This window comes from Arachis hypogaea, chromosome 10 (assembly GCF_003086295.3).
Source record: "Arachis hypogaea cultivar Tifrunner chromosome 10, arahy.Tifrunner.gnm2.J5K5, whole genome shotgun sequence".
In the NCBI taxonomy this organism is placed as follows: Eukaryota; Viridiplantae; Streptophyta; class Magnoliopsida; order Fabales; family Fabaceae; genus Arachis; species Arachis hypogaea.
In genome coordinates, this window is record NC_092045.1 from 52,871,957 (window position 1) to 52,881,874 (window position 9,918).

The following is a 9,918-nucleotide window of genomic DNA, read 5'->3' on the forward strand; positions in this document are numbered from 1 at the left end:
GCGTGGCACGCTGGTAGTATTTTCCAGAGAGGAAGAAGAGGAGCCAATGAACTCAGGCGTGCCACTTGGATGGCGAGGCGTGGCACGCTGGGAAGGAGATGAAGCTTTAAGAAGGGCGTGGCATGCCAGACCTTGAGTGTGCCACGCTGGTACAAATCTCTAGAAGCATAGAGATAAAGGAAGTGACCTTGGGCGTGCCACTTTGGTTCGAAGGCGTGGCACACCAGGTTGCTTTGCCTTTTAAAATGCCTTGGGCGTGCCACTTTGGTTCGAAGGTGTGGCACGCCAGGGGTAAACCAGAGGACGGCGTGCCACTTGAATGAAGAGTTGTGGCACGCCAAATCAGAAACAGAAGGAGCATGACACGCCAGAGACACGCCAGCTGGAAGATCACGTTTGTTGAGTTTCTTTTCCCTCTAAATTGTAATTTTCTTTTCACTTTTGTAATTTTCTTTTATTTTCTAGATCTAGGAGTAGTATAAATACCCTTGGAAGCATTGGAAAAGGGGGTTAGCAAGTTACAGAGTTTAGTTTTGGGGGATTTCACTTTTAGTTTTCACACTTCATCTCTTCCATCTTTTGTACTTTTTCTCTGAGCTATGAGTAGCTAAATTTCCTCTCATTGAGAGAGGGAGATCTATTGTACTTGATGGATTAATTATAGTGAATTTCTTCTTCTCTTCATCTTCTCTTTGATTTGCTAGAAGGAATTTCGATTTTAATGCTTAGTGTTCAATTAACTTGGAAAAGAGATTGAATGCAAGATGGGTTTCATGGGAACCTTGGAAAAGGAAACATGAAACCATGCTAGAAATTCCTTCTCACACTTGAGTAGAATCTAGGTTTTGGTGTTTGGATATGGTGACATACAATCCTCCCTCTACCTAGACCTATGATTATGTGTGGTATAATTAGGGATCAAGCATATCTCTCTTCATAAGCAATTAGACCAAGGAATTGGCTATTGATCAAGATCTGAGAGATTGAGTCACCAAGGAATTGGGGCTCAATCAATCATGATTGCCAAGAGGTCAATTTGCATGATTGAAGAGGATATGAGCTGGAATTAATCCAAAGAGACAATATCTCCTAATCTCAATGAATTCCCCCATTCTTATCTCCCCCATTCTCTTATAGCTTTACTTACATTCTGCAAAATCCCATTCCCCTTTACATTCTTGTTATTTCCATTTCTGCATTTTATTGCTTTCTTTTATTTCTTTTGCCATTTATGTTTCTGCCATTTATAATTCTACACACATAATTTATAATACTTGATGATAATTTTGGTGCGCTTGCCAAGAACAAATTCATCAATATTGTTGGGGAAGGGTAGTGAATTCAGCCCATCAGGAATGGCTTAAAAGTCTTGGTCGGAACTCTATCCTTGGAGTGCTCCTTCAGCCTTTCCCCGTTACCGTGCCGTCAAAGCTGGTTGTAGGTGGGCTGCCGCTTGTTGGCCGTCACAACCTGACTGACTTCATCATCATTGATATACTCCCTGGCCACGTTTTGGATTTCTTGCATCGTCCACACGGGCTTGGTGGTAAGATGCTTCCTGAAATCCCCGCTCTCTCTCTGCTGTCTTCTCTGCGTGATCGGCTTCTCCTTGGTCCTTCTCTGGAGTCTTCCCTGCGTGATCGGGTGTATATCACGGGATCTCGCCATCTTCTTGGCGCTTCTCTACTTTCCTCTTGGCTCTCTGGCTCCGATCGCGGGCTTGGAGTACGCCTGGAATGACTTCTTCGGGGGCTTCTTTCCCTCCTTTGAGAAGATCGGGAATGCTCTTGACTTGGAGCTGATTGGCAGTGCTCTCTGCCGGCCACTTCCCATTCTAGGTTCTGCACTCTGTGGCACAGCTCATGGATTATTTTGGCGCTGTCACTACCGGTTCCTCCAAAGGGTCGCTTCTCAGGCTGCCGCAGGGGGGATTTGGTGCGCTTGCAATGGGGAGCCCCTGAGGCTGCCCTACCTTCCTCCTGCGGGGATTGCATCCATCGTCCACTGCTACAGGACCCAAAATAAAGTCCATGTCAGCCGGTCCCCACAGACGGCGCTATTGTACGAATGTTCGGGTTCTGGACGGGTTGGAGATGTCTCCTGGATATGGTGAGAATCAGCCTTGGTCTGGATCCGCAGAGCGAGGTACTGGTGTTGCCGACTTTCCAAGATCTTCGTGATGTGAGGGGGGTGCCACCTGCAAGGACACTCCGACGCTCAAGTCAGAAACTGTGCAGGCGGTTAGAGAGTAAAGAATATGGTGACATACTTTGGGGGAGGGGTAGGACCCTCCCTTTATATACCCTGTCAGTAGAGTGGACTCCGCAGAAAAAGTTTCCTTCCAGGAAGCTTCATTCCCCACAGCTGTCAGCAGGGGTGCGTGTCCGGGCCACAAGCCGGGTAACGATCGCAACCTGACTGCTTAGGTCGAGTCGTCCTTGAGCCGAGTCGGTGAACAAGTCAGCTGGGTTGGATTGTAACATTATTATTATTATTATTATTATTATTATTTTCCGAACTATTCTTTTCTCTTTTACTCTGTCACATATAGTGAATGTGATATCTTCTTTTTCTTTTTCTGTTGTCTCCCCTTCTTTTAGGCAACATCTAACATCACATATCAACTTCTGAGTAGGATAATATTTATACACAAATTACATATACAAATACATCCAAACTAGAATTTAGTAGCTGTCGGTGGAGAATGGAAGCATCCTATGACATATATATCCGTTGAGATTTTCACTTCTTTTACTTTCACCTCCAATTGAGGTTGCTATGGTGGCAAGCTCAAGTGTGAAGTGTTTCATTTTGGCCCCAGTAGTAGCCTTGGGTGAAAAAGAAGAAAAAGAAAAAAAAAAATGAGAAGCCTTTTTTATTCTTAATGATACTACATTCTTGACAGGTACCAAATGCAAGTATGCAACACACTACACTCTTTGAACACCTCTTAGTGCACTTGTCTTTTCTCTTCTTTTCACCATCCATTAAAATTGTTGTCATCCCTGTTTTTCCTGCTTGTTTTAATTCAACCTACAACTGCAGTTTATGTCTGTAACACCAGATTTTTCAGCTGAGAGTTTGAGGAATGAGATATATAGGCTACTATAGCCAAAGTGAACACTGTTCTTCATGACATATAAATGTGAAGCTTAATTTTCTCTCCATCTCAAAATGTTGTTCTTGTAACAGCTTTAGATGGCTTTTGGTGCTTGATTTTCGCCTTTTGATACTAACAAACGGGCATCATCACATATTGCTAGAAAGCTCATGCAAAACGAAGTATAAGCTTTTGGAATTTGAAGTGAAAGATTTGATGTCTCAATAGAACAGCAAAGTACTAATGCATGTGGCCGTAACCTGTTGAAGTAAAACATGTATGCCTTAATTTCAGTAGTGCACATCTTATTCTCTAAACAGTTAAAGGATGAACCTGACTAATGCCTCAAATAATTAATTGCATTGTCGCTTAGTAACTGTTGATAGTGGAGTAGCTCCTACTTGTTTAGATTCTAAATGGATATGAAATTCATATATCATTGGTTTAGCCCTTTTGGCACTTTCTCTTGGTAACTCAACTGAAGTTTCCTTGTTCTTGAATAGTATCTGAAATCATGAACAACAAACCATGGCTTTGGAGGAAAAAATCTATGGAGAAGACAATCTTTGCAATGGACAAAGGTGTAAGCCCTCCTGGAACCAATGAAGAAGAGGTACTCAAAACTCTAGTCTTACTTTTATATGTCACTATTTGCTTCCCTCTTCCATCATCTATTCTCTTGATTTTGCAAATGCAACTCAGAAACCTGCTAAGCCACTATCTGCTGCTCTTGATTTAATTCTGTGAGAGATTTGTGCCATCTGGTTCATATACTAACACTACTACATTTTTGCCAGGTAAATAAACAGCCAACAGATATAAAACCTGGATTGGAAAGATCACCGGAAAGTCTAGACAAGAAGTTGGCAACAGTTCTCCTTGATTACCACGCTGGAGACGATCCTTCCATGGAACGCAACCATAGGCCCCAACAAGAAATTAGAGGTATCTTACATTATATGCATGGCAGATTTCTTGGTAGATACCACACTTTCTGTCAAGGTTATCAAAGTTTTGAGTTAACTTGCAAACTCTTGAACTTGTAAGAGTTTACAACTTTTGGTCCCAAAATTTTGTTTACCACTTGATTTTAGGAAAACTCTCGAGTTTGATAACCTTGCTTTCGGTGCATGCTTTCCTCGTCTTCTCTGTCTGGCTTCCAATTTGGTTTTGGCTGATTGTGATGAATTTCGGATAAAAACTAGACATGGAAGGGGCAGAACAAGTCGAATCTGCCAATGATTCAGATAAAAGATCACCTGCTGAAACCGTAACTTCAACCAATGCAACATGCCATGAACCTTTTCAGCAACCAAGTTATATTCAAGAACAAGAGCAGATTCAGAAAGAACTGGAAGAGAAGTTGAGAGAATCAAGTAAAAGGGTAGCCGAGTTAACTGCTGAGAATGCTCATCTAGCTAATGCCTTACTAGTCAAAGAAAAATCTATTGAGGACTTGCTTCAATGCAAACAACAAGCAGAAGCAGAGTTTACTACCTTGATGGCAAGGTTAGATGCAACTCAGAAGGAAAATATTTTCCTCAGATATGACTTTCACGTGCTGGAAAACGAACTTGAGATCAGGAAGGAGGAGATCAACTATAGTCGTCAGTATGCAGATGAATCGCATAAACAATATCTTATAAGTTCTGAGAATGTCTCGAAGTTGGAAGCCGAGTGCCAGAGACTCCGCACACTGCTGCATAAAAGCTCACCTGGTCCTGCTAATTTAGTGAATACGAAAAATGAAGCCAGAAAGACGAGGAGGGAGACAGATATGAGAAGAAAAAAGCCTAATCCTACCAGAGATTTGGTTTGCAAGAACAATGATATTAGAAACTCTACCAAAGTACCCGAGAAGAGCATCGGCTTGGTGTTCAAACGGTTACAAGATCTGGATGAGGAAAACAAGGCTCTGAAAAGAATTTTAACCCAGAGAAATACTGAACTAGATTCATCAAGAATCATGTATGCTGAAACAGCTTCCAGATTATCACAGGCTGAGATTTTGCTCAGGAAGTTTTCTGAGAATCAGAAGTCCATGGAGCTAGCAAAGTATTATCCCACATCAAATGAACTTTCTTTAATATCGAAATTTGATGTTGCTAGTGATGATGGAGCGATCTCTACTGGATCCTGGGCAAATGCTCTTATTTCAGAACTTGAGCATTTGAGAACTGCAGAGGGTGAATGGCATAAGAACATGAGTTTCTTCATGGATGACTTTGTTGAGATGGAGAAACAAGCCATAGTTTCGGTTGATTCTCCTAAAAGAGGATACTGCTCTGATACAAGTGGGAGGGAACTGGTGCCAGTTGAACAAGATATTAGCTTCACTGAAGGGAAACAGCAGAATCAATTCAAACATCCATCTGAAAGATCATTTGATTGGCTACAAGTTGTTTCGAATGCAATCTTGGAAGAGAGACGCTTATCAAAACGAAGCCTTGATGAGCTGTTTGATGACATAAAAATTGCTTTTGGTTGCATGAATCACCCAACAACCTGTAAACCTGATAACAGTTTCAGTGGTTCTGGCGAAGCAAAAAGTTCCAAACAATGTGACTCTCATTTGAGAAAGTCAATACATAAAATTATCAAGCTCATTGAAGGAATCGCTCCCGAATCATTCATCTGTAATAACTCTTCAGATTGCTTGGAGGATAACTCGCATTCTAACATATCTCATTCACCAACATCTAAAGAATACTTTGTTCATGTTTTCCAATGGAAGGTTTCAGACTTGAATCCTCTTCTGCATCAACTTGTTCATACCTGCAAAGATTTGCTAACAGGGACAGCAAATTCGGAAATTTTTTTTGAGGAGGTAGCATTTGCTTTGGAGTGGAGCATCAATAACTGTGCCACCTCCACAAATGCTTCAATTGCAAGAGATAAGATCAGGAGGCATTTTGGCTCTCTTCTGTCCAAAAATAAGACCGGGAATCAAAGAGATTGTGATGATAAACAGTCTTTTCGCTCCACCTCAGGTGCGTATTCAGATGATCAAGGTGTATGCCTCAACACACAGAAAAATCAGTTTGACCCCATTGAAGAAAATAGGAAGTTGAAAGAGGATCTGAGATGCACAATATCTGCAAAGAAGGACGTGGAAGCCAAGCTGACCGAGGCGAATCAAAACTTGACAAAACAGTGTCAAGAAGCACATAATAGTATCAAAGGTTTAGAATCAGAAATGGCAACACTCAGAGAATCCAAAGGAATAATTGAAGATCAGATTGAAAAACAGAAGATGATAAATGAAGATCTTGACACCCAGCTTACCATAGCTCAAGCCAAGTTAAATGATTTCTGTCAAAAGTTCTCATCCTTAGAAGTCGAATTGGAGGATAAAAAGAACTCCTGTGAAGAATTAGAAGCAACTTGTCTTGAGCTTCAGCTCCAGCTGGAAAGGTTTAAGACTTAAGATCTTTTCTTAATTTTCATTTTGGTGTTTTTGTTCTGTTTTGGTTCCAGTTGTTGCAGTTTTCCTTTGGTTCTGATTTTGAGAACATAAAAAATTTTAACAGCATTGCGAAGAAAGATGCTCCAATATATGGTAGATGTGATGCGGAAAAGATATATCGAACTGTAAGTAATTGCATATAATTCAACTCTTATAACTATCATAAAGTTACAACTAATCAGTAATGATCAAACACAAAATTCAGGGCTGGGAGATCACAACAGCTTCATCAAAGTTGGCGGAGTGCCAAGAAACCATCCTCAACCTTGGGAAACAACTCAAGGCACTTGCTTCGTCTAATGAAACAGCACCTTTTGACAGGGTAGTCTCTGCGACTAGTACTACTATGGACAATCCTACTCAAACGAAGAACCTGGTCAAACGATCTTCTCTACTCAATCAAATGCAAGCTGAGGATGATGCTATGGCAGAGATCCATGATCCTTTTCAAGTTGGAGGGAGTGAATGCAGTAAAGATGCAAATAAGCCACCCGTTCTTCAATCCGAAGAGGATAGTGCTATGCATGGTCCAGAAGTCATAGCTAATGCTTCACAACCAACTGTTACCTCAGAGCAAAATGATAGAAGCACTGCTGCTACAGGGTCTCTGGCAATTGTACCGAGTAAAAAACAAGGAAGCCTTGGTTTTCTGAAGAAGCTACTATTAAGACAAAAGAAAGGGAAAGTTAAAGGCACTAAGATATTGGTAAAATGATGATTGGAAATGAAACTTGAACTAAGAATGGTCCTTCCAATAAAGTGAAGTTTGGCATCTTCTGCTATCTACCCTGTTCTGTTTGAATTTGTGACCGAGAGACTTTTGTGCAATGCATATTTAAATATCTTCTATGGATTGAAAATGTTTCTTTGATGATTGGTGTTGAGAGTTGCAGGGAGACATGCTGTTGTAAATAGTAGTGGAGAAAACAAACATGTGCAACATTGGTATTTGATATTGGGTAATGTTACGGTGAGGAATTCAAATTTTTTCTATAGATGAGGAACTTATGTGTCAAAATTCTGAGTTTGACGCGTGTTTTAAAACCCGTGAATATTTGTAGCAGGTTTCTGATTCTCACTGCCTGCTATAGTAAACGCGTCAGTATTTGCTCCTTTTTTAACTGAAGTAATTAATTATAATTCTATTATTTAATTTGTAATTTAAGTTTTGGGCTTTTTTGGATTGAAATAGAATGATTGGATTTCAAAATCACTCTATTAACAACAATGCATTTAGACTATGAGATGATGGTAGTAGTAGTACTAATAATAATAATAATATTACCAAAATAATAATAATAATAATAATAATAATAATAATAATAATAATTTTACCAAAAATAATAATAATAATAATAATAAAAATAATAATAATATAATAATAATAATAATAATAATAATAATAATACTTTTAAGTTATGGGAGAGTTTGAAAAAAAATTAGATAAGTGTTGTCTAAAAATTAAAATGTGTTTTATATATTTTTGTATATCCAAATGTGTTTGGAGCTAATAAATTTTTTTGTTGCAAATTAATCATGAATCATCAAAATGATATCTAATGTAACTAGCAATCTTTATGAAGTAACTTCTTCAGTTTAGAAGCCTGAGCAATCTTTGTAAGTAAACAAAATTTGTATCTTCTTTATAGTGTTTGTTAAATTATGTGTAATTATGTACCTTTAATTGAAAGTCATATATATATATATATATATATATATATATATATATATATAATCTAAAGATTTACTTGAACTAGAGTTTATCTCACCTATTTTAAGTTGATATAACAGCTAAAATTTGGATTATGTTATTATGAGACTAGTACCTAAGTAAAAAATATGTTCCTAAGAATTATGAATAGGAAATTACAAAAAAAATATTTAGAATTCAACAAATAATACAACATGGTTGAATCTTTTAGGTTTAAGTGTGAAAAAAGAAGGATCAAGGGCGTAGGTGTCCAAAATAAAAGAAAAAGTTTAGGAATTTAATTGTCAAAATTGTTTTGGTGTGACGTTAAGCGCTTAACAAGATTAAAGAAGAAAAGCATAGTTTTTAAATAATTTTTTTAGAGCTTCACTCAAATGAAACATTTGTTATATTTACAAAAGAAAAAGTTTTATAGTTATAAATAATATTAATTTAATATTAGCGCTGATCGACATAATTGTTTAATGAAAGAATTTGGATTTGTAATATATTATGTATTGTCATTATCTACTATATATGACACAGATAATATATAAATGTTCTTTACTAATATATTCTTTACTAATATGTTCTCTGAGAGATGAATTTATATTATTATTATTTTTATGTTAGTGTAACACGTGATATTTTGATTAATCTTAAATTTTATTATTAATTATATTTAGTGGATAATTATATCAATATTATTAATAGAATAAAAAATTCTTTTTAATTTTACAATAATAAAATTCTGTGGTTCATTTTTATATTGTATTATTACTTGAGATGAATAACGCAAAATTTAAGTACTACATCAGATAAAACCCAATTACTTTTGAAATAAAATGCAACTAAAAGGAGAGAAAGAATTTCTGAAAGAATTACTATTATTGTTATCATTATTATTATTATTATTATTATTATTTTGACCCAGATATGTTATTGTCAAGTGCCAATTGATAATTTTTGACCCAATAATTCATTCAGACCAAAAAAAAGGCCACAAATTAAATTAGACATTAAATAATAAAATTATACTTAATTACTTTATGGAACAAATTCTGAGGCATCTGTAGTAGCCAGAAAAAATCAAAAACCTGCTACATGTGTCCCACTTTTAGAAAACAGGTGTCAAACTCAGATTTTAAACACATAAGTTCCTCACATGTAAAAAAAAATTGTTTTCCTCACCCTAGCATTGGCCTTTGATATTATGCCCTGCTGATGTTATATACAACTTTGTTCATACCCTGGCCCAATACAAAGGCCCAGATCCAACTAAAAGGCCTAACCTAAAGGATTAGAGCCTAGCTAAGTACCGACCTTCACACAAGAAGTCGATATCAACCACGACTTGGTCAGAAGAGGTCGGATGCGAGATTAGCTGGCAGATAAACACTCATTCAAATGAGTAACCGCCCCTAAAATCTCTCTAACCGCCTCATAAAGCCATATCTTAACCTCCCCAAGATAATAGGGACGGTTACCACCCTAAAGATACGGCACTACACCAACGGTGGTTATTGGCTCATCTCTATAAATACACTGACACTCCCTCAGGTATCTCGAAGTCCAATACTCTCTAAGACCTGCTTACACTCTTGCTAACTTAGGCATCGGAGTGTCTTTGCAGGTACCACCCCCCATTCACGCGCGAGCACA

The 9,918-nt window shown here is 37.7% G+C and overlaps 1 protein-coding gene across 3 annotated transcripts; it reads left to right on the forward strand.

The window, feature by feature from the left end:
- Positions 1–2,793: 2,793 nt before the first annotated feature.
- On the forward strand, positions 2,794–7,561 carry LOC112715606 (filament-like plant protein 7). Of its 3 annotated transcripts, none has more exons than XM_072204857.1 (6): positions 2,794–2,905; positions 3,604–3,713; positions 3,898–4,045; positions 4,306–6,514; positions 6,631–6,691; positions 6,772–7,561. In XM_072204857.1, the coding sequence occupies exons 2-6, from the start codon at positions 3,615–3,617 to the stop codon at positions 7,279–7,281; spliced, it is 3,027 nt and encodes a 1,008-aa protein (XP_072060958.1). In that variant the 5' UTR covers positions 2,794–2,905; positions 3,604–3,614; the 3' UTR covers positions 7,282–7,561. The 3 variants fall into 3 exon arrangements, with proteins under 3 accessions (XP_072060958.1, XP_025623159.1, XP_072060959.1); XM_025767374.3 differs by having other exon boundaries at positions 2,797–3,377; XM_072204858.1 differs by lacking the exon at positions 2,794–2,905 and having other exon boundaries at positions 3,479–3,713.
- Positions 7,562–9,918: the final 2,357 nt, after the last annotated feature.

Bases quoted from the DNA above. Each gene is read 5' to 3' on its own strand.
- LOC112715606 (XM_072204857.1), top strand. From the start codon at position 3,615: ATGAACAACAAACCATGGCTTTGGAGGAAAAAATCTATGGAGAAGACA. The intron at 6,515-6,630 runs GTTTAAGACTTA...AAATTTTAACAG, and splicing joins CTTCAGCTCCAGCTGGAAAG to CATTGCGAAGAAAGATGCTC. The intron at 6,692-6,771 runs GTAAGTAATTGC...CACAAAATTCAG, and splicing joins CGGAAAAGATATATCGAACT to GGCTGGGAGATCACAACAGC.